We start from the raw sequence: 25,890 nt of genomic DNA on the forward strand, positions 1-25,890 counted from the left end.
ATATTATTGGGGGGATGGGCCTGCTGGGTATATATTATTGGGGGATGGGCCTGCTGGGTATATATTTTTCTAGGGATGGGCCTGCTGGGTATATATTATTGGGGGATGGGCCTGCTGGGTATATATTATTGGGGGATGGGCCTGCTGGGTATATATTATTGGGGAATGAGACTTCTGGGTATATATTATTGGGGGGCTGCTGGGTATATATTATTGGGGGGATGGACCTGCTGGGTATATATTATTAGGGGGCTGCTGGGTATATATTATTTGGGGGCTGCTGGGTATGTATTGGGGCCTGCTGGGTATATATTATTGGGGTGCTGCTGGGTATATATTATTTGGGGGCTGCTGGGTATGTATTGGGGCCTGCTGGGTATATATTATTGGGGTGCTGCTGGGTATATATTATTGGGGGATGGGCCTGCTGGGTATATATTATTGGGGGGATGGACCTGCTGGGTATATATTTTTAGGGGGCTGCTGGGTATGTATTATTGGGGGCCTGCTGGGTATATATTATTGGGGTGCTGCTGGGTATATATTATTGGGGGATGGACCTGCTGGGTATATATTATTGGGGGGATGGGCCTGCTGGGTATATATTATTGGGGGGATGGACCTGCTGGGTATATATTATTAGGGGGCTGCTGGGTATATATTATTGGGGGGATGGACCTGCTGGGTATATATTATTAGGGGGCTGCTGGGTATATATTATTGGGGGCCTGCTGGGTATATATTATTGGGGGATGGACCTGCTGGGTATACATTATTGGGGGATGGGACTGCTGGGTATATATTTTTGGGGGGATGGACCTGCTGGGTATATATTGGGATGGACCTGCTGGGTATATATTATTGGGGGCCTGCTGGGTATATATTATTGGGGGGATGGGGCTGCTGGGTATATATTATTGGGGGATGGGCCTGCTGGGTATATATTATTGGGGGGAAGACCTGCTGGGTATATATTTTTAGGGGGCTGCTGAGTATATATTATTAGGGGGCTGCTGAGTATATATTATTGGGGTGCTGCTGGGTATATATTATTGGGAGATGGACCTGCTGGGTATATATTATTAGGGGGCTGCTGGGTATGTATTATTGGGGGCCTGCTGGGTATGTATTATTGGGGGCCTGCTGGGTATATATTATTGGGGGGATGGACCTGCTGGGTATATATTATTAGGGGGCTGCTGGGTATATATATTATTAGGGGGCTGCTGGGTATATATTATTGGGGGATGGACCTGCTGGGTATGTATTATTGGGGGCCTGCTGGGTATATATTATTGGGGTGCTGCTGGGTATATATTATTGGGGGGGATGGGCCTGCTGGGTATATATTATTGGGGGGGATGGGCCTGCTGGGTATGTATTATTGGGGGCCTGCTGGGTATATATTATTGGGGGGATGGGCCTGCTGGGTATATATTATTGGGGGGGATGGGCCTGCTGGGTATATATTATTGGGGGGATGGGCCTGCTGGGTATATATTATTATTAGGGGGCTGCTGGGTATATATTATTAGGGGGCTGCTGGGTATATATTATTGGGGGGATGGGCCTGCTGGGTATATATTTTTAGGGGGCTGCTGGGTATGTATTATTGGGGGCCTGCTGGGTATATATTATTGGGGGGATGGGCCTGCTGGGTATATATTATTGGGGGGATGGGCCTGCTGGGTATATATTATTGGGGGGATGGGCCTGCTGGGTATATATTATTATTAGGGGGCTGCTGGGTATATATTATTAGGGGGCTGCTGGGTATGTATTATTGGGGGCCTGCTGGGTATATATTATTGGGGGGATGGACCTGCTGGGTATATATTATTGGGGGGATGGACCTGCTGGTTATATATTATTGGGGGATGGACCTGCTGGTTATATATTATTAGGGGGCTGCTGGGTATATATTATTAGGGGGCTGCTGGGTATATATTATTGGGGGGATGGGCCTGCTGGGTATATATTATTGGGGGGGATGGGCCTGCTGGGTATATATTATTGGGGGGATGGGCCTGCTGGGTATATATTATTATTAGGGGGCTGCTGGGTATATATTATTAGGGGGCTGCTGGGTATGTATTATTAGGGGAGGGACATCAACAAGGGTCTGAAAAATGCCAAAAATTCATGTTGATCTTTGTAGGAAATTTGCTTCCATCTCTGCCACCAGAAACCTCCTCTTCCCGGAGTCTTCTATGGCGGCAGCGTCACCGGGAGGACGTGGTTGTCAGATTGTGGTTGTCAGATTGTGGTTGTCAGATTGCGGTTGTCCGCCCTCGCTGCCCCCATGTGTTACATTATAAGTAACATGAGTTACGTGGCTGATAACAGGAAGCAATAGCTGTATTGACCCTCAGACTGTCTCCCATCCTACTTGCTGGGATTGTGGAGAGGGGACACTAAAGACCCATCCTGTGGGGTCTGTCCGGGTGGGCCCCTCTTCTCAGGGGTCCCATATGGGATGTATCTCCATTGGCAGCTGGTGTTGGGGGCCGCCTGGACAGACAGTAATGGATGCATCGTAGATCCAGGTCCTGCAGAGCCCCCCATGCGGCAGAGCCCCCATGTGTCCGTACACAGGTTACATGCACTGACCCCTCCTGTCTTTGCAGCTTTCAGTGAAGAGGAGGTGACGCTGTGGATCGGCGGCCTGAGCTGGGCGCTCACAGACACCCTGAGGTCTCCCGGCCCCCTGCAGGTGGAGAGGTGGGTGACCGAAGCACAACCCCTGCGGAACGGGAGGGCTGTGTGTGTCGGATACTGCATCTCACATTGTGGGATTAGATACACAGCTCAGCAGTCAGTATCACACATGATGGGATTAGATACACAGCTCAGCAGTCAGTACCACACATGATGGGATTAGATACACAGCTCATCAGTCAGTATCACACATGATGGGATTACATACACAGCTCAGCAGTCAGTATCACACATGAAGGGATTAGATACACAGCTCATCAGTCAGTATCCCACATGATGGGATTAGATACACAGCTCGCCACTCAGTATCACACATGATGGAATTAGATACACAGCTCATCGGTCAGTATCACACATGATGGGATTAGATACACAGCTCAGCAGTCAGTAAAACACATGATGGGATTAGATACACAGCTCAGCAGTCAGTATCACACATGAAGAGATTAGATACACAGCTCAGCAGTCAGTACCACACATGATGGGATTAGATACACAGCTCACCAGTCAGTAAAACACATGATGGGATTAGATACACAGCTCGCCACTCAGTATCACACATGATGGGATTAGATACACAGCTCACCAGTCAGTATCACACATGATGGGATTAGATACACAGCTCAGCAGTCAGTATCCCACATGATGGGATTAGATACACAGCTCAGCAATCAGTATCACACATGAAGGGATTAGATACACAGCTCAGCAATCAGTATCACACATGATGGGATTAGATACACAGCTCAGCAGTCAGTATCCCACATGATGGGATTAGATACACAGCTCAGCAGTCAGTACCACACATGATGGGATTAGATACACAGCTCAGCAGTCAGTACCACACATGATGGGATTAGATACACAGCTCAGCAATCAGTATCACACATGATGGGATTAGATACACAGCTCAGCAGTCAGTATCCCACATGATGGGATTAGATACACAGCTCAGCAGTCAGTACCACACATGATGGGATTAGATACACAGCTCAGCAGTCAGTACCACACATGATGGGATTAGATACACAGCTCAGCAGTCAGTAAAACACATGATGGGATTAGGTACACAGCTCAGCAGTCAGTATCACACATGAAGGGATTAGATACACAGCTCACCAGTCAGTATCACACATGATGGGATTAGATACACAGCTCAGCAGTCAGTAAAACACATGATGGGATTAGGTACACAGCTCAGCAGTCAGTATCACACATGAAGGGATTAGATACACCACTCACCAGTCAGTATCACACATGATGGGATTAGATACACAGCTCAGCAGTCAGTAAAACACATGATGGGATTAGGTACACAGCTCAGCAGTCAGTATCACACATGATGGGATTAGATACATAGCTCAGCAATCAGTATCACACATGAAGGGATTAGATACACAGCTCACCAGTCAGTATCACACATGATGGGATTAGATACACAGCTCAGCAGTCAGTATCACACATGAAGGGATTAGATACATAGCTCAGCAGTTAGTATCACACATGATGGGATTAGATACACAGCTCAGCAGTCAGTATCACACATGAAGGGATTAGATACACAGCTCACTAGTCAGTATCACACATGAAGGGATTAGATACACAGCTCACCAGTCAGTATCACACATGATGGGATTAGATACACAGCTCAGCAGTCAGTATCACACATGATGGGATTAGATACACAGCTCAGCAGTCAGTATCACACATGATGGGATTAGATGCATAGCTCAGCAGTCAGTATCACACATGAAGGGATTAGATACACAGCTCACCAGTCAGTATCACACATGAAGGGATTAGATACACAGCTCAGCAGTCAGTACTACACATGATGGGATTAGATACACAGCTCACCAGTCAGTATCACACATGATGGGATTAGATACACAGCTCACCAGTCAGTATCACACATGATGGGATTAGATACACAGCTCACCAGTCAGTATCACACATGAAGGGATTAGATACACAGCTCAGCAGTCAGTACTACACATGATGGGATTAGATACACAGCTCACCAGTCAGTATCACACATGATGGGATTAGATACACAGCTCACCAGTCAGTATCACACATGATGGGATTAGATACACAGCTCACCAGTCAGTATCACACATGATGGGATTAGATACACAGCTCACCAGTCAGTATCACACATGAAGGGATTAGATACACAGCTCACCAGTCAGTATCACACATGATGGGATTAGATACACAGCTCACCAGTCAGTATCACACATGATGGGATTAGATACACAGCTCACCAGTCAGTATCACACATGAAGGGATTAGATACACAGCTCACCAGTCAGTATCACACATGAAGGGATTAGATACACAGCTCACCAGTCAGTATCACACATGATGGGATTAGATACATAGCTCAGCAGTTAGTATCACACATGATGGGATTAGATACATAGCTCAGCAGTCAGTATCACACATGATGGGATTAGATACACGGCTCAGCAGTCAGTATCACACATGATGGGATTAGATACACAGCTCAGCAGTCAGTATCACACATGATGGGATTAGATACATAGCTCAGCAGTCAGTATCACACATGATGGGATTAGATACATAGCTCAGCAGTCCGTATCACACATGATGGGATTAGATACATAGCTCAGCAGTTAGTATCACACATGATGGGATTAGATACACGGCTCAGCAGCATTGGTGTTTACTCCTGTGTGCAGAGAACAATCACTCCTATTAATTTCTTGAGGGTTGTTCTCCTTTCTGGGCTTTTCTTCCCCCGTTTCGCTCCCGACTCTCGACATTCCGCTTGTTTCGTCCTCCCGTGTCCCAGGTTCTCTTAGTAGATAAATATTTGCTTCTGCAGCAAACACTGGAGACGGCGCCGGGGAGCAGAGCTGGGATGCCGGGGAGCGGAGCTGGGACGCCGGGGAGCGGAGCTGGGACGCCGGGCAGCGGAGCTGGGACGCCGGGGAGCGGAGCTGGGACGCCGGGCAGCGGAGCTGGGACGCCGGGCAGCGGAGCTGGGACGCCGGGGAGCGGAGATGGGACGCCGGGGAGCGGAGCTGGGACGCCGGGGAGCGGAGCTGGGACGCCGGGGAGCGGAGCTGGGACGCCGGGGAGCGGAGCTGGGACGCCGGGGAGCGGAGCTGGGACGCCGGGGAGCGGAGCTGGGACGCCGGGGAGAGGAGCTGGGACTTCGGGGAGCGGAGCTGGGACGCCGGGGAGCGGAGCTGGGACGCCGGGGAGCGGAGCTGGGACGCCGGGGAGCGGAGCTGGGACGCCGGGGAGAGGAGCTGGGACTTCGGGGAGCGGAGCTGGGACTTCGGGGAGCGGAGCTGGGACGCCGGGGAGCGGAGCTGGGACGCCGGGGAGCGGAGCTGGGACTCCGGGGAGCGGAGCTGGGACTCCGGGGAGCGGAGCTGGGACTCCGGGGAGCGGAGCTGGGACGCCGGGGAGCGGAGCTGGGACGCCGGGGAGCGGAGCTGGGACGCCGGGGAGCGGAGCTGGGACGCCGGGAAGTGGAGCTGGGACGCCGGGGAGCGGAGCTGGTACTTCTGTCCGCTGGGTCCACATTGGTCCCTGCAGGGGCCCCTTGGGGTGCACAGTTTGTGGGCTCTTACTAAAGTCTGTTTGTCAGCAGATTATATGACTCCTTGCCCCCACTGGCACCAGCTATGGTCCTTCCATAGACGCCTGCATAGCCAGAGCTGCATTCATAATTCTGCTGACTTCTATGAACATCACCCTTCCATGCTCTGCAAGCTCCATGCCCTGCTGCGCTGCATCATGGGAGTTGTAGTGTCCATCATCCGTCGTGACTTCTGTCCTGTTTCTCGTGTGCAGGTGGCTGAGGAAGCTGTTTGAGGCGATGGACCGGGCCAGGGACGGCAGGTAGGAATGGTTTCTGTACATTATTTCTGAGCACCAGACTCCGCAAGGCTTGGGGTTAATAACTGAAGACACAAGAGAATATGAAACCCCTCTATAAATGAGAAAACGCGCCCCCTCACCAGCTCTGTGTCATACTGCCCCATACTGTTATCAGTAATGACTGATCTCAACTTCCATCCCATGTTATACTCCATTCACACCCAGAGCTGCGTGCAGAGTTCTGCTCCATGTATGACCGCAGACCTACACATCTCCGTGCTGGCTGATCTTATAAGATAATGTGATACATGAAATACTGCAGACATCAAAGTGGGGTACGATAGAGCGCTGGGGGTGCACGGGTGTGACAGAGCGCTGGTGGGTGCACGGGTGTGACAGAGCGCTGGGGGGTGCACGGGTGTGACAGAGCGCTGGGGGGTGCACGGGTGTGACAGAGCGCTGGGGGGTGCACGGGTGTGACAGAGCGCTGGGGGGTGCACGGGTGTGACAGCGCTGGGGGTGCACGGGTGTGACAGAGCGCTGGGGGTGCACAGGTGTGACAGAGCGCTGGGGGTGCACGGGTGTGACAGAGCGCTGGGGTGCACGGGTGTGACAGAGCGCTGGGGGTGCACGGGTGTGACAGAGCGCTGGGGGGTGCACGGGTGTGACAGAGCGCTGGGGGGTGCACAGGTGTGACAGAGCGCTGGGGTGCATGGGTGTGACAGAGCGCTGGGGGGTACACAGGTGTGACAGAGCGCTGGGGGGTGCACGGGTGTGACAGAGCACTGGGGGTGCACGGGTGTGACAGAGCGCTGGGGGGTGCACAGGTGTGACAGAGCGCTGGGGTGCACGGGTGTGACAGAGCGCTGGGGGGTACACAGGTGTGACAGAGCGCTGGGGGGTGCACGGGTGTGACAGAGCGCTGGGGGGTGCACGGGTGTGACAGAGCGCTGGGGGGATGCACGGGTGTGAAAGAGCGCTGGGGGTGCACGGGTGTGACAGAGCGCTGGGGGGTGCACGGGTGTGACAGAGCGCTGGGGGTGCACAGGTGTGACAGAGCGCTGGGGGTGCACGGGTGTGACAGAGCGCTGGGGGTGCACGGGTGTGACAATGCGCTGGGGGGTGCACGGGTGTGACAATGCACTGGGGGGTGCACGGGTGTGACAGAGCGCTGGAGGGGTGCACGTGTGTGACAGAGCGCTGGGGGTGCACGGGTGTGACAATGCGCTGGGGGTGCACGGGTGTGACAATGCGCTGGGGGGTGCACGGGTGTGACAGAGCGCTGGGGGGTGCACGGGTGTGACAGCGCTGGGGGGTGCACGGGTGTGACAGAGCGCTGGGGGTGCACGGGTGTGACAATGCGCTGGGGGGTGCACGGGTGTGACAGAGCGCTGGGGGTGCACGGGTGTGACAGAGCGCTGGGGGGTGCACGGGTGTGACAGAGCGCTGGGGGGTGCACGGGTGTGACAGAGCGCTGGGGGGTGCACGGGTGTGACAGAGCGCTGGGGGGTGCACGGGTGTGACAGAGCGCTGGGGGGTGCACGGGTGTGACAGAGCGCTGGGGGGTGCACGGGTGTGACAGCGCTGGGGGTGCACGGGTGTGACAGAGCGCTGGTGGGTGCACGGGTGTGACAGAGCGCTGGGGGGTGCACGGGTGTGACAGCGCTGGGGGTGCACGGGTGTGACAGAGCGCTGGTGGGTGCACGGGTGTGACAGAGCGCTGGGGGTGCACGGGTGTGACAGCGCGCTGGGGGGTGCACGGGTGTGACAGCGCTGGGGGTGCACGGGTGTGACAGCGCTGGGGGTGCACGGGTGTGACAGAGCGCTGGGGGTGCACGGGTGTGACAGAGCGCTGGGGGTGCACGGGTGTGACAGAGCGCTGGGGGGTGCACGGGTGTGACAGAGCGCTGGGGGGTGCACGGGTGTGACAGAGCGCTGGGGGGTGCACGGGTGTGACAGAGCGCTGGGGGGTGCACGGGTGTGACAGAGCGCTGGGGGTGCACGGGTGTGACAGAGCGCTGGGGGGGTTCCAGAGTGCCGGCAGGTGGGTCAGCGAATGCTTAGAGGGAGACAGTGCTGGGGGGAGCGCCGGCTCACTGTGATATCTGGAGGCGATTCATTACACCGGTCCTGTTCATCGTCACTGTGATATTTAGTCAGAGTAATTGAATTGAGTCTAATGACGTCCAGTCCCCTGTAAGCGCTGCTGGGACGACAGGATCAGCACGTACACCGACGACTGAGATCCAGCAACAGCACAGACTGTAATATAATGTCCAGAATAAACCTGTGTACAGGGAAAGACTGGAGAAGTGATACTGTGCTATATATATAGGAGGTACTGTGCAGTGTATATATACAGGACAGGAGGAGTGGTATTGTGCAGTGTATATATACAGGAGGAGTGGTACTGTGCAGTGTATATATACAGGACAGGAGGAGTGGTGCTGTGCAGTGTATATATACAGGACAGGAGGAGTGGTGCTGTGCAGTGTATATATACAGGACAGGAGGAGTGGTACTGTGCAGTGTATATATACAGGAGGAGTGGTACTGTGCAGTGTATATATACAGGACAGGAGGAGTGGTGCTGTGCAGTGTATATATACAGGACAGGAGGAGTGGTACTGTGCAGTGTATATATACAGGACAGGAGGAGTGGTGCTGTGCAGTGTATATATACAGGACAGGAGGAGCGGTGCTGTGCAGTGTATATATACAGGAGAGGAGGAGTGGTACTGTGCAGTGTATATATACAGCACAGGAGGAGTGGTGCTGTGCAGTGTATATATACAGGACAGGAGGAGTGGTACTGTGCAGTGTATATATACAGGAGGAGCGGTACTGTGCAGTGTATATATACAGGAGGAGTGGTACTGTGCAGTGTATATATACAGGACAGGAGGAGCGGTACTATGCAGTGTATATATACAGGAGGAGCGGTACTGTGCAGTGTATATATACAGGAGGAGTGGTACTGTGCAGTGTATATATACAGGACAGGAGGAGTGGTACTGTGCAGTGTATATATACAGGACAGGAGGAGTGGTACTGTGCAGTGTATATATACAGGACAGGAGGAGTGGTACTGTGCAGTGTATATATACAGGACAGGAGGAGCGGTATTGTGCAGTGTATATATACAGGACAGGAGGAGCGGTATTGTGCAGTGTATATATACAGGACAGGAGGAGCGGTACTGTGCAGTGTATATATACAGGACAGGAGGAGCTGTATTGTGCAGTGTATATATACAGGACAGGAGGAGCGGTATTGTGCAGTGTATATATACAGGACAGGAGGAGCGGTATTGTGCAGTGTATATATACAGGACAGGAGGAGCGGTACTGTGCAGTGTATATATACAGGACAGGAGGAGCGGTATTGTGCAGTGTATATATACAGGACAGGAGGAGCGGTATTGTGCAGTGTATATATACAGGACAGGAGGAGTGGTACTGTGCAGTGTATATATACAGGAGGAGTGGTACTGTGCAGTGTATATATACAGGACAGGAGGAGTGGTACTGTGCAGTGTATATATACAGGACAGGAGGAGTGGTACTGTGCAGTGTATATATACAGGACAGGAGGAGCGGTACTGTGCAGTGTATATATACAGGACAGGAGGAGCGGTACTGTGCAGTGTATATATACAGGACAGGAGGAGTGGTACTGTGCAGTGTATATATACAGGACAGGAGGAGCGGTACTGTGCAGTGTATATATACAGGACAGGAGGAGCGGTATTGTGCAGTGTATATATACAGGACAGGAGGAGTGGTACTGTGCAGTGTATATATACAGGAGGAGTGGTACTGTGCAGTGTATATATACAGGACAGGAGGAGTGGTACTGTGCAGTGTATATATACAGGAGAGGAGGAGTGGTACTGTGCAGTGTATATATACAGGACAGGAGGAGCGGTACTGTGCAGTGTATATATACAGGACAGGAGGAGTGGTGCTGTGCAGTGTATATATACAGGAGGAGCGGTACTGTGCAGTGTATATATACAGGACAGGAGGAGCGGTATTGTGCAGTGTATATATACAGGACAGGAGGAGCGGTACTGTGCAGTGTATATATACAGGAGGAGTGGTACTGTGCAGTGTATATATACAGGACAGGAGGAGTGGTACTGTGCAGTGTATATATACAGGAGAGGAGGAGTGGTACTGTGCAGTGTATATATACAGGACAGGAGGAGTGGTACTGTGCAGTGTATATATACAGGAGAGGAGGAGTGGTACTATGCAGTGTATATATATAGGAGAGGAGTGGTACTGTGCAGTGTATATATACAGGACAGGAGGAGTGGTGGTGTGCAGTGTATATATACAGGACAGGAGGAGTGGTACTGTGCAGTGTATATATACAGGAGAGGAGGCGTGGTACTGTGCAGTGTATATATACAGGAGAGGAGGAGTGGTACTGTGCAGTGTATATATACAGGACAGGAGGAGCGGTACTGTGCAGTGTATATATACAGGAGGAGTGGTACTGTGCAGTGTATATATACAGGACAGGAGGAGTGGTCCTGTGCAGTGTATATATACAGGACAGGAGGAGCGGTACTGTGCAGTGTATATATACAGGACAGGAGGAGTGGTACTGTGCAGTGTATATATACAGGACAGGAGGAGTGGTGCAGTGCAGTGTATATATACAGGACAGGAGGAGTGGTACTGTGCAGTGTATATATACAGGACAGGAGGAGTGGTACTGTGCAGTGTATATATACAGGACAGGAGGAGTGGTACTGTGCAGTGTATATATACAGGAGAAGTGGTACTGTGCAGTGTATATATACAGGAGGAGCCGTACTGTTCAGTGTGTATATATATATATATATATATATATATATATATATATATATATATATATATATATATATATATATATATACAGGACAGGAGGAGTGGTACTGTGCAGTGTATATATACAGGACAGGAGGAGCGGTACTGTGCAGTGTATATATACAGGAGGAGTGGTACTGTGCAGTGTATATATACAGGACAGGAGGAGTGGTACTGTGCAGTGTATATATACAGGACAGGAGGAGTGGTACTGTGCAGTGTATATATACAGGAGGAGTGGTACTGTGCAGTGTATATATACAGGACAGGAGGAGTGGTACTGTGCAGTGTATATATACAGGACAGGAGGAGTGGTACTGTGCAGTGTATATATACAGGACAGGAGGAGTGGTACTGTGCAGTGTATATATACAGGACAGGAGGAGTGGTACTGTGCAGTGTATATATACAGGACAGGAGGAGTGGTACTGTGCAGTGTATATATACAGGACAGGAGGAGTGGTACTGTGCAGTGTATATATACAGGACAGGAGGAGCGGTACTGTGCAGTGTATATATACAGGACAGGAGGAGTGGTACTGTGCAGTGTATATATACAGGACAGGAGGAGTGGTACTGTGCAGTGTATATATACAGGACAGGAGGAGTGGTACTGTGCAGTGTATATATACAGGACAGGAGGAGTGGTACTGTGCAGTGTATATATATACAGGACAGGAGGAGTGGTACTGTGCAGTGTATATATACAGGAGGAGTGGTACTGTGCAGTGTATATATACAGGACAGGAGGAGTGGTACTGTGCAGTGTATATATACAGGACAGGAGGAGTGGTTCTGTGCAGTGTATATATACAGGACAGGAGGAGTGGTTCTGTGCAGTGTATATATACAGGACAGGAGGAGTGGTACTGTGCAGGGTATATATACAGGAGGAGTGGTACTGTGCAGGGTATATATACAGGACAGGAGGAGCGGTACTGTGCAGTGTATATATAAAGGACAGGGGGAGCGGTACTGTGCAGTGTATATATACAGGACAGGAGGAGTGGTACTGTGCAGTGTATATATACAGGAGGAGTGGTACTGTGCAGGGTATATATACAGGACAGGAGGAGCGGTACTGTGCAGTGTATATATAAAGGACAGGGGGAGCGGTACTGTGCAGTGTATATATACAGGACAGGAGGAGTGGTACTGTGCAGTGTATATATACAGGACAGGAGGAGTGGTACTGTGCAGTGTATATATACAGGACAGGAGGAGCGGTACTGTGCAGTGTATATATACAGGACAGGAGGAGTGGTACTGTGCAGTGTATATATACAGGACAGGAGGAGCGGTACTGTGCAGTGTATATATACAGGAGGAGTGGTACTGTGCAGTGTATATATACAGGACAGGAGGAGTGGTACTGTGCAGTGTATATATACAGGACAGGAGGAGTGGTACTGTGCAGTGTATATATACAGGAGGAGTGGTACTGTGCAGTGTATATATACAGGACAGGAGGAGTGGTACTGTGCAGTGTATATATACAGGACAGGAGGAGTGGTACTGTGCAGTGTATATATACAGGACAGGAGGAGTGGTACTGTGCAGTGTATATATACAGGACAGGAGGAGTGGTACTGTGCAGTGTATATATACAGGACAGGAGGAGTGGTACTGTGCAGTGTATATATACAGGACAGGAGGAGTGGTACTGTGCAGTGTATATATACAGGACAGGAGGAGCGGTACTGTGCAGTGTATATATACAGGACAGGAGGAGTGGTACTGTGCAGTGTATATATACAGGACAGGAGGAGTGGTACTGTGCAGTGTATATATACAGGACAGGAGGAGTGGTACTGTGCAGTGTATATATACAGGACAGGAGGAGTGGTACTGTGCAGTGTATATATATACAGGACAGGAGGAGTGGTACTGTGCAGTGTATATATACAGGAGGAGTGGTACTGTGCAGTGTATATATACAGGACAGGAGGAGTGGTACTGTGCAGTGTATATATAAAGGACAGGGGGAGCGGTACTGTGCAGTGTATATATACAGGACAGGAGGAGTGGTACTGTGCAGTGTATATATACAGGACAGGAGGAGTGGTGCTGTGCAGTGTATATATACAGGACAGGAGGAGTGGTACTGTGCAGTGTATATATACAGGACAGGAGGAGTGGTACTGTGCTGTGTATATATACAGGAGGAGTGGTACTGTGCAGGGTATATATACAGGACAGGAGGAGTGGTACTGTGCAGTGTATATATATACAGTGGGGCAAAAAAGTATTTAGTCAGTCAGCAATAGTGCAAGTTCCACCACTTAAAAAGATGAGAGGCGTCTGTAATTTACATCATAGGTAGACCTCAACTATGGGAGACAAACTGAGAAAAAAAAATCCAGAAAATCACATTGTCTGTTTTTTTATCATTTTATTTGCATATTATGGTGGAAAATAAGTATTTGTCAGAAACAAAATTTCATCTCAATACTTTGTAATATATCCTTTGTTGGCAATGACAGAGGCCAAACGTTTTCTGTAAGTCTTCACAAGGTTGCCACACACTGTTGTTGGTATGTTGGCCCATTCCTCCATGCAGATCTCCTCTAGAGCAGTGATGTTTTTGGCTTTTTGCTTGGCAACACGGACTTTCAACTCCCTCCAAAGGTTTTCTATAGGGTTGAGATCTGGAGACTGGCTAGGCCACTCCAGGACCTTGAAATGCTTCTTACGAAGCCACTCCTTCGTTGCCCTGGCAGTGTGCTTTGGATCATTGTCATGTTGAAAGACCCAGCCACGTTTCATCTTCAATGCCCTTGCTGATGGAAGGAGGTTTGCACTCAAAATCTCACGATACATGGCCCCATTCATTCTTTCATGTACCCGGATCAGTCGTCCTAGCCCCTTTGCAGAGAAACAGCCCCAAAGCATGACGTTTCCACCACCATGCTTTACAGTAGGTATGGTGTTTGATGGATGCAACTCAGTATTCTTTTTCCTCCAAACACGACAAGTTGTGTTTCTACCAAATAGTTCCAGTTTGGTTTCATCAGACCATAGGACATTCTCCCAAAACTCCTCTGGATCATCCAAATGCTCTCTAGCAAACTTCAGACGGGCCCGGACATGTACTGGCTTAAGCAGTGGGACACGTCTGGCACTGCAGGATCTGAGTCCATGGCGGCGTAGTGTGTTACTTATGGTAGGCCTTGTTACATTGGTCCCAGCTCTCTGCAGTTCATTCACTAGGTCCCCCCGCGTGGTTCTGGGATTTTTGCTCACCGTTCTTGTGATCATTCTGACCCCACGGGGTGGGATTTTGCGTGGAGCCCCAGATCGAGGGAGATTATCAGTGGTCTTGTATGTCTTCCATTTTCTAATTGTTGCTCCCACTGTTGATTTCTTCACTCCAAGCTGGTTGGCTATTGCAGATTCAGTCTTCCCAGCCTGGTGCAGGGCTACAATTTTGTTTCTGGTGTCCTTTGACAGCTCTTTGGTCTTCACCATAGTGGAGTTTGGAGTCAGACTGTTTGAGGGTGTGCACAGGTGTCTTTTTATACTGATAACAAGTTTAAACAGATGCCATTACTACAGGTAATGAGTGGAGGACAGAGGAGCCTCTTAAAGAAGAAGTTACAGGTCTGTGAGAGCCAGAAATCTTGATTGTTTGTTTCTGACTAAATACTTTTTTGCCCCACTGTATACAGGACAGGAGGAGTGGTACTGTGCAGTGTATATATACAGGAGAGGAGGAGTGGTACTGTGCAGTGTATATATACAGGAGGAGTGGTACTGTGCAGTGTATATATACAGGAGGAGCGGTACTGTGCAGTGTATATATACAGGACAGGAGGAGTGGTACTGTGCAGTGTATATATACAGGAGAGGAGGAGTGGTACTGTGCAGTGTATATATACAGGAGGAGTGGTACTGTGCAGTGTATATATACAGGACAGGAGGAGTGGTACTGTGCAGTGTATATATACAGGAGAGGAGGAGTGGTACTGTGCAGTGTATATATACAGGAGGAGCGGTACTGTGCATTGTGTATACAGGACAGGAGGAGTGGTACTGTGCAGTGTATATATACAGGACAGGAGGAGTGGTACTGTGCAGTGTATATATATACAGGACAGGAGGAGTGGTACTGTGCAGTGTATATATACAGGAGAGGAGGAGTGGTATTGTGCAGTGTATATATACAGGACAGGAGGAGTGGTAATGTGCAGTGTATATATATACAGGACAGGAGGAGTGGTGCTGTGCAGTGTATATATACAGGACAGGAGGAGCGGTACTGTGCAGTGTATATATACAGGACAGGAGGAGTGGTACTGTGCAGTGTATATATACAGGACAGGAGGAACGGTACTGTGCAGTGTATATATACAGGACAGGAGGAGTGGTACTGTGCAGTGTATATATACAGGACAGGAGGAGTGGTACTGTGCAGTGTATATATACAGGACAGGAGGAGCGGTACTGTGCAGTGTATATATACAGGAGGAGTGGTACTGTGCAGTGTATATATACAGGAGGAGTGGTACTGTGCAGTGTATATATACAGGACAGGAGGAGCGGTACTGTGCAGTGTATATATACAGGACAGGAGGAGCTGTACTGTGCAGTGTATATATACAGGACAGGAGGAGTGGTACTGTGCAGTGTATATATACAGGACAGGAGGAGTGGTACTGTGCAGTGTATATATACAAGACAGGAAGCGTGGTACTGTGCAGTGTATATATACAGGACAGGAGGAGCGGTACTGTGCAGTGTATATATATATATATATATATACAGGACAGGAGGAGCGGTACTGTGCAGTGTATATATACAGGACAGGAGGAACGGTACTGTGCAGTGTATATATACAGGACAGGAGGAGTGGTACTGTGCAGTGTATATATACAGGACAGGAGGAGCGGTACTGTGCAGTGTATATATACAGGACAGGAGGAGCTGTACTGTGCAGTGTATATATACAGGACAGGAGGAGTGGTACTGTGCAGTGTATATATACAGGACAGGAAGAGTGGTACTGTGCAGTGTATATATACAAGACAGGAGGAGCGGTACTGTGCAGTGTATATATACAGGACAGGAGGAGCGGTACTGTGCAGTGTATATATACAGGAGGAGAGGTACTGTGCAGTGTATATACAGGACAGGAGTAGTGGTACTGTGCAGTGTATATATACAGGACAGGAGGAGTGGTACTGTGCAGTGTATATATACAGGACAGGAGGAGTGGTACTGTGCAGTGTATATATACAGGACAGGAGGAGCTGTACTGTGCAGTGTATATATACAGGACAGGAGGAGTGGTACTGTGCAGTGTATATATACAGGACAGGAAGAGTGGTACTGTGCAGTGTATATATACAAGACAGGAGGAGCGGTACTGTGCAGTGTATATATACAGGACAGGAGGAGCGGTACTGTGCAGTGTATATATACAGGACAGGAGGAGAGGTACTGTGCAGTGTATATACAGGACAGGAGTAGTGGTACTGTGCAGTGTATATATACAGGACAGGAGGAGTGGTACTGTGCAGTGTATATATACAGGACAGGAGGAGTGGTACTGTGCAGTGTATATATACAGGACAGGAGGAGCAGTACTGTGCAGTGTATATATACAGGACAGGAGGAGTGGTACTGTGCGGTGTATATATACAGGACAGGAGGAGCGGTACTGTGCAGTGTATATATACAGGACAGAAGGAGCGGTACTGTGCAGTGTATATATACAGGACAGGAGGAGTGGTGCTGTGCAGTGTATATATACAGGACAGGAGGAGCGGTACTGTGCAGTGTATATATAAAGGACAGGAGGAGCGGTACTGTGCAGTGTATATATACAGGACAGGAGGAGTGGTGCTGTGCAGTGTATATATACAGGACAGGAGGAGTGGTACTGTGCAGTGTATATATACAGGAGGAGTGGTACTGTGCAGTGTATATATAAAGGACAGGAGGAGAGGTGCTGTACAGTGTATATATACAGGACAGGAGGAGTGGTGCTGTACAGTGTATATATACAGGACAGGAGGAGTGGTGCTGTACATTGTATATATACAGGACAGGAGGAGTGGTGCTGTACAGTGTATATATACAGGACAGGAGGAGTGGTACTGTGCAGGGTATATATACAGGAGGAGAGGTACTGTGCAGTGTATATATACAGGACAGGAGGAGTGGTACTGTGCAGTGTATATATACAAGACAGGAGGAGTGGTTCTGTGCAGTGTATATATACAGGACAGGAGGAGTGGTACTGTGCAGTGTATATATACAGGAGGAGTGGTACTGTGCAGTGTATATATACAGGACAGGAGGAGTGGTACTGTGCAGGGTATATATACAGGACAGGAGGAGCGGTACTGTGTTGTGTATATATACAGGACAGGAGGAGTGGTACTGTGCAGTGTATATAAACAGGACAGGAGGAGTGGTACTGTTCAGTGTATATATATATATATATACAGGACAGGAGGAGTGGTACTGTGCAGTGTATATATACAGGACAGGAGGAGTGGTACTGTGCAGTGTATATAAACAGGACAGGAGGAGTGGTACTGTGCAGTGTATATATACAGGAGGAGCGGTACTGTGCATTGTGTATACAGGACAGGAGGAGTGGTACTGTGCAGTGTATATATACAGGACAGGAGGAGTGGTACTGTGCAGTGTATATATATACAGGACAGGAGGAGTGGTACTGTGCAGTGTATATATACAGGAGAGGAGGAGTGGTATTGTGCAGTGTATATATACAGGACAGGAGGAGTGGTAATGTGCAGTGTATATATATACAGGACAGGAGGAGTGGTGCTGTGCAGTGTATATATACAGGACAGGAGGAGCGGTACTGTGCAGTGTATATATACAGGACAGGAGGAGTGGTACTGTGCAGTGTATATATACAGGACAGGAGGAACGGTACTGTGCAGTGTATATATACAGGACAGGAGGAGTGGTACTGTGCAGTGTATATATACAGGACAGGAGGAGCGGTACTGTGCAGTGTATATATACAGGACAGGAGGAGCTGTACTGTGCAGTGTATATATACAGGACAGGAGGAGTGGTACTGTGCAGTGTATATATACAGGACAGGAGGAGTGGTACTGTGCAGTGTATATATACAAGACAGGAAGCGTGGTACTGTGCAGTGTATATATACAGGACAGGAGGAGCGGTACTGTGCAGTGTATATATATATATATATATATATATATACAGGACAGGAGGAGCGGTACTGTGCAGTGTATATATACAGGACAGGAGGAACGGTACTGTGCAGTGTATATATACAGGACAGGAGGAGTGGTACTGTGCAGTGTATATATACAGGACAGGAGGAGCGGTACTGTGCAGTGTATATATACAGGACAGGAGGAGCTGTACTGTGCAGTGTATATATACAGGACAGGAGGAGTGGTACTGTGCAGTGTATATATACAGGACAGGAAGAGTGGTACTGTGCAGTGTATATATACAAGACAGGAGGAGCGGTACTGTGCAGTGTATATATACAGGACAGGAGGAGCGGTACTGTGCAGTGTATATATACAGGAGGAGAGGTACTGTGCAGTGTATATACAGGACAGGAGTAGTGGTACTGTGCAGTGTATATATACAGGACAGGAGGAGTGGTACTGTGCAGTGTATATATACAGGACAGGAGGAGTGGTACTGTGCAGTGTATATATACAGGACAGGAGGAGCTGTACTGTGCAGTGTATATATACAGGACAGGAGGAGTGGTACTGTGCAGTGTATATATACAGGACAGGAAGAGTGGTACTGTGCAGTGTATATATACAAGACAGGAGGAGCGGTACTGTGCAGTGTATATATACAGGACAGGAGGAGCGGTACTGTGCAGTGTATATATACAGGAGGAGAGGTACTGTGCAGTGTATATACAGGACAGGAGTAGTGGTACTGTGCAGTGTATATATACAGGACAGGAGGAGTGGTACTGTGCAGTGTATATATACAGGACAGGAGGAGTGGTACTGTGCAGTGTATATATACAGGAGGAGCGGTACTGTGCAGTGTATATATACAGGACAGGAGGAGTGGTACTGTGCAGTGTATATATACAGGACAGGAGGAGCGGTACTGTGCAGTGTATATATACAGGACAGAAGGAGCGGTACTGTGCAGTGTATATATACAGGACAGGAGGAGCGGTGCTGTGCAGTGTATATATACAGGAGGAGTGGTACTGTGCAGTGTATATATACAGGACAGGAGGAGCGGTACTGTGCAGTGTATATATACAGGGCAGGAGGAGTGGTGCTGTGCAGTGTATATATACAGGACAGGAGGAGCGGTACTGTGCAGTGTATATATAAAGGACAGGAGGAGCGGTACTGTGCAGTGTATATATACAGGACAGGAGGAGTGGTGCTGTGCAGTGTATATATACAGGACAGGAGGAGTGGTACTGTGCAGTGTATATATACAGGAGGAGTGGTACTGTGCAGTGTATATATAAAGGACAGGAGGAGAGGTGCTGTACAGTGTATATATACAGGACAGGAGGAGTGGTGCTGTACATTGTATATATACAGGACAGGAGGAGTGGTGCTGTACAGTGTATATATACAGGACAGGAGGAGTGGTACTGTGCAGGGTATATATACAGGAGGAGAGGTACTGTGCAGTGTATATATACAGGACAGGAGGAGTGGTACTGTGCAGTGTATATATACAAGACAGGAGGAGTGGTTCTGTGCAGTGTATATATACAGGACAGGAGGAGTGGTACTGTGCAGGGTATATATACAGGACAGGAGGAGCGGTACTGTGTTGTGTATATATACAGGACAGGAGGAGTGGTACTGTGCAGTGTATATAAACAGGACAGGAGGAGTGGTACTGTTCAGTGTATATATATATATATATACAGGACAGGAGGAGTGGTACTGTGCAGTGTATATATACAGGACAGGAGGAGTGGTACTGTGCAGTGTATATAAACAGGACAGGAGGAGTGGTACTGTGCAGTGTATATATACAGGACAGGAGGAGCGGTACTGTGCAGTGTATATATACAGGACAGGAGGAGTGGTACTGTGCAGTGTATATATACAGGACAGGAGGAGTGGTACTGTGCAGTGTATATATACAGGACAGGAGGAGTGGTACTGTGCAGTGTATATATACAGGACAGGAGGAGTGGTACTGTGCAGTGTATATATACAGGACAGGAGGAGTGGTAATGTGCAGTGTATATATATATATATATATATAAACAGGACAGGAGGAGTGGTACTGTGCAGTGTATATATACAGGACAGGAGGAGCGGTACTGTGCAGTGTATATATACAGGACAGGAGGAGTGGTACTGTGCAGTGTATACATACAGGACAGGAGAAGCGGTACTGTGCAGTGTATATATATTCAGGACAGGAGGAGTGGTACTGTGTAGTGTATATATATACAGGACAGGAGGAGTGGTACTGTGCAGTGTATATATACAGGAGGAGTGGTACTGTGCAGTGTATATATAAAGGACAGGAGGAGTGGTACTGTGCAGTGTATATATACAGGACAGGAGGAGTGGTACTGTGCAGTGTATATATACAGGACAGGAGGAGTGGTTCTGTGCAGTGTATATATACAGGACAGGAGGAGTGGTACTGTGCAGTGTATATATACAGGACAGGAGGAGTGGTACTGTGCAGTGTATATATAAAGGACAGGAGGAGTGGTACTGTGCAGTGTATATATACAGGACAGGAGGAGTGGTACTGTGCAGTGTATATATACAGGACAGGAGGAGTGGTTCTGTGCAGTGTATATATACAGGACAGGAGGAGTGGTACTGTGCAGGGTATATATACAGGACAGGAGGAGTGGTACTGTGCAGTGTATATATACAGGAGGAGTGGTACTGTGCAGTGTATATATACAGGACAGGAGGAGTGGTACTGTGCAGTGTATATATACAGGACAGGAGTGGTACTGTGCAGTGTATATATACAGGACAGGAGGAGTGGTACTGTGCAGTGTATATATACAGGACAGGAGCGGTACTGTGCAGTGTATATATACAGGACAGGAGGAGTGGTACTGTGCAGTGTATATATACAGGACAGGAGGAGTGGTACTGTGCAGTGTATATATACAGGACAGGAGGAGTGGTACTGTACAGTGTATATATACAGGACAGGAGGAGTGGTGCTGTACAGTGTATATATACAGGACAGGAGGAGTGGTACTGTGCAGGGTATATATACAGGAGGAGAGGTACTGTGCAGTGTATATATACAGGAGGAGTGGTACTGTGCAGTGTATATATAAAGGACAGGAGGAGTGGTACTGTGCAGTGTATATATACAGGACAGGAGGAGTGGTACTGTGCAGTGTATATATACAGGACAGGAGGAGTGGTTCTGTGCAGTGTATATATACAGGACAGGAGGAGTGGTACTGTGCAGGGTATATATACAGGACAGGAGGAGTGGTACTGTGCAGTGTATATATACAGGACAGGAGGAGTGGTACTGTGCAGTGTATATATACAGGACAGGAGGAGTGGTACTGTGCAGTGTATATATACAGGACAGGAGAAGTGGTACTGTGCAGTGTATATATACAGGACAGGAGGAGTGGTACTGTGCAGTGTATATATACAGGACAGGAGGAGTGGTACTGTGCAGGGTATATATACAGGACAGGAGGAGTGGTATTGTGCAGTGTATATATACAGGAGGAGTGGTACTGTGCAGTGTGTATATATACAGGACAGGAGGAGTGGTACTGTGCAGTGTATATATACAGGAGAGGAGGAGTGGTACTGTGCAGGGTATATATACAGGACAGGAGGAAGGTACTGTGCAGTGTATATATACAGGACAGGAGAAGTGGTACTGTGCAGTGTATATATACAGGAGGAGTGGTACTGTGCAGTGTATATATACAGGAGGAGTGGTACTGTGCAGTGTATATATACAGGACAGGAGGAGTGGTACTGTGCAGTGTATATATACAGGAGGAGTGGTACTGTGCAGTGTATATATACAGGACAGGAGGAGTGGTGCTGTGCAGTGTATATATACAGGACAGGAGGAGCGGTACTGTGCAGTGTATATATACAGGACAGGAGGAGCGGTACTGTGCAGTGTATATATACAGGACAGGAGGAGTGGTACTGTGCAGTGTATATATACAGGACAGGAGGAGTGGTACTGTGCAGTGTATATATACAGGACAGGAGTGGTGCTGTGCAGTGTATATATACAGGACAGGAGGAGCGGTACTGTGCAGTGTATATATACAGGACAGGAGGAGCTGTACTGTGCAGTGTATATATACAGGACAGGAGGAGTGGTACTGTGCAGTGTATATATACAGGACAGGAGGAGTGGTACTGTGCAGTGGATATATACAGGACAGGAGGAGTGGTACTGTGCAGTGTATATATACAGGACAGAAGGAGTGGTACTGTGCAGTGTATATATACAAGACAGGAGGAGCGGTACTGTGCAGTGTATATATACAGGACAGGAGGAGTGGTAATGTGCAGTGTATATATATATATATATATATACAGGACAGGAGGAGTGGTACTGTGCAGTGTTTATATACAGGACAGGAGGAGCGGTACTGTGCAGTGTATATATACAGGAGGAGAGGTACTGTGCAGTGTATATACAGGACAGGAGTAGTGGTACTGTGCTGTGTATATATACAGGACAGGAGGAGTGGTACTGTGCAGTGTATATATACAGGACAGGAGGAGTTGTACTGTGCAGTGTATATATACAGGACAGGAGGAGCGGTACTGTGCAGTGTATATATACAGGACAGGAGGAGCGGTACTGTGCAGTGTATATATACAGGACAGGAGGAGTGGTACTGTGCAGTGTATATATACAGGACAGGAGGAGTGGTACTGTGCAGTGTATATATACAGGACAGGAGTGGTGCTGTGCAGTGTATATATACAGGACAGGAGGAGCGGTACTGTGCAGTGTATATATACGGGAGGAGTGGTACTGTGCAGTGTATATATACAGGACAGGAGGAGCTGTACTGTGCAGTGTATATATACAGGACAGGAGGAGTGGTACTGTGCAGTGGATATATACAGGACAGGAGGAGTGGTACTGTGCAGTGGATATATACAGGACAGGAGGTGTGGTACTGTGCAGTGTATATATACAGGACAGGAGGAGTGGTAATGTGCAGTGTGTATATATATATATATATATATATATATATATATATATATATATATATACAGGACAGGAGGAGTGGTACTGTGCAGTTTTTATATACAGGACAGGAGGAGCGGTACTGTGCAGTGTATATATACAGGAGGAGAGGTACTGTGCAGTGTATATACAGGACAGGAGTAGTGGTACTGTGCTGTGTATATATACAGGACAGGAGGAGTGGTACTGTGCAGTGTATATATACAGGACAGGAGGAGTGGTACTGTGCAGTGTATATATACAGGACAGGAGGAGCGGTACTGTGCAGTGTATATATACAGGACAGGAGGAGCGGTACTGTGCAGTGTATATATACAGGACAGGAGGAGCGGTACTGTGCAGTGTATATATACAGGACAGGAGGAGCGGTACTGTGCAGTGTATATATACAGGACAGGAGGAGCGGTGCTGTGCAGTGTATATATACAGGAGGAGTGGTACTGTGCAGTGTATATATACAGGACAGGAGGAGCGGTACTGTGCAGTGTATATATACAGGACAGGAGGAGTGGTGCTGTGCAGTGTATATATGCAGGACAGGAGGAGCGGTACTGTGCAGTGTATATATACAGGACAGGAGGAGCGGTACTGTGCAGTGTATATATACAGGACAGGAGGAGCGGTGCTGTGCAGTGTATATATACAGGAGGAGTGGTACTGTACAGTGTATATATACAGGAGGAGTGGTACTGTGCAGTGTATATATACAGGACAGGAGGAGCGGTGCTGTGCAGTGTATATATACAGGAGGAGTGGTACTGTGCAGTGTATATATACAGGAGGAGTGGTACTGTGCAGTGTATATATACAGGACAGGAGGAGTGGTACTGTGCAGTGTATATATACAGGAGGAGTGGTACTGTACAGTGTATATATACAGGACAGGAGGAGCGGTGCTGTGCAGTGTATATATACAGGAGGAGTGGTACTGTGCAGTGTATATATACAGGAGGAGTGGTACTGTACAGTGTATATATACAGGACAGGAGGAGTGGTACTGTGCAGTGTATATATACAGGAGAGGAGGAGTGGTACTGTGCAGTGTATATATACAGGACAGGAGGAGTGGTACTGTGCAGTGTATATATACAGGAGAGGAGGAGTGGTACTATGCAGTGTATATATATAGGAGAGGAGTGGTACTGTGCAGTGTATATATACAGGACAGGAGGAGTGGTGGTGTGCAGTGTATATATACAGGACAGGAGGAGTGGTACTGTGCAGTGTATATATACAGGAGAGGAGGCGTGGTACTGTGCAGTGTATATATACAGGAGAGGAGGAGTGGTACTGTGCAGTGTATATATACAGGACAGGAGGAGCGGTACTGTGCAGTGTATATATACAGGAGGAGTGGTACTGTGCAGTGTATATATACAGGACAGGAGGAGTGGTCCTGTGCAGTGTATATATACAGGACAGGAGGAGCGGTACTGTGCAGTGTATATATACAGGACAGGAGGAGTGGTACTGTGCAGTGTATATATACAGGACAGGAGTGGTACTGTGCAGTGTATATATACAGGACAGGAGGAGTGGTACTGTGCAGTGTATATATACAGGACAGGAGCGGTACTGTGCAGTGTATATATACAGGACAGGAGGAGTGGTACTGTGCAGTGTATATATACAGGACAGGAGGAGTGGTACTGTGCAGTGTATATATACAGGACAGGAGGAGTGGTACTGTACAGTGTATATATACAGGACAGGAGGAGTGGTGCTGTACAGTGTATATATACAGGACAGGAGGAGTGGTACTGTGCAGGGTATATATACAGGAGGAGAGGTACTGTGCAGTGTATATATACAGGAGGAGTGGTACTGTGCAGTGTATATATAAAGGACAGGAGGAGTGGTACTGTGCAGTGTATATATACAGGACAGGAGGAGTGGTACTGTGCAGTGTATATATACAGGACAGGAGGAGTGGTTCTGTGCAGTGTATATATACAGGACAGGAGGAGTGGTACTGTGCAGGGTATATATACAGGACAGGAGGAGTGGTACTGTGCAGTGTATATATACAGGACAGGAGGAGTGGTACTGTGCAGTGTATATATACAGGACAGGAGGAGTGGTACTGTGCAGTGTATATATACAGGACAGGAGGAGTGGTACTGTGCAGTGTATATATACAGGACAGGAGGAGTGGTACTGTGCAGTGTATATATACAGGACAGGAGGAGTGGTACTGTGCAGGGTATATATACAGGACAGGAGGAGTGGTATTGTGCAGTGTATATATACAGGA

The 25,890-nt window shown here is 48.4% G+C and overlaps 1 protein-coding gene across 2 annotated transcripts in view; it reads left to right on the forward strand.

Moving 5' to 3' along the window:
* Positions 1–25,890, forward strand: part of LOC138643184 (1-phosphatidylinositol 4,5-bisphosphate phosphodiesterase gamma-1-like) — a 180,166-nt gene that overhangs the window by 35,054 nt on the left and 119,222 nt on the right. For both annotated transcript variants that reach the window (XM_069732017.1, XM_069732016.1), the window contains exons 3-4: positions 2,628–2,721; positions 6,550–6,597. In XM_069732017.1, coding sequence (XP_069588118.1) covers positions 2,628–2,721; positions 6,550–6,597 — 142 coding nt within the window. The remainder of the gene's footprint in view (positions 1–2,627; positions 2,722–6,549; positions 6,598–25,890) is intronic.

Source organism: Ranitomeya imitator, chromosome 6 (assembly GCF_032444005.1).
Source record: "Ranitomeya imitator isolate aRanImi1 chromosome 6, aRanImi1.pri, whole genome shotgun sequence".
Lineage (NCBI taxonomy): Eukaryota > Metazoa > Chordata > Amphibia > Anura > Dendrobatidae > Ranitomeya > Ranitomeya imitator.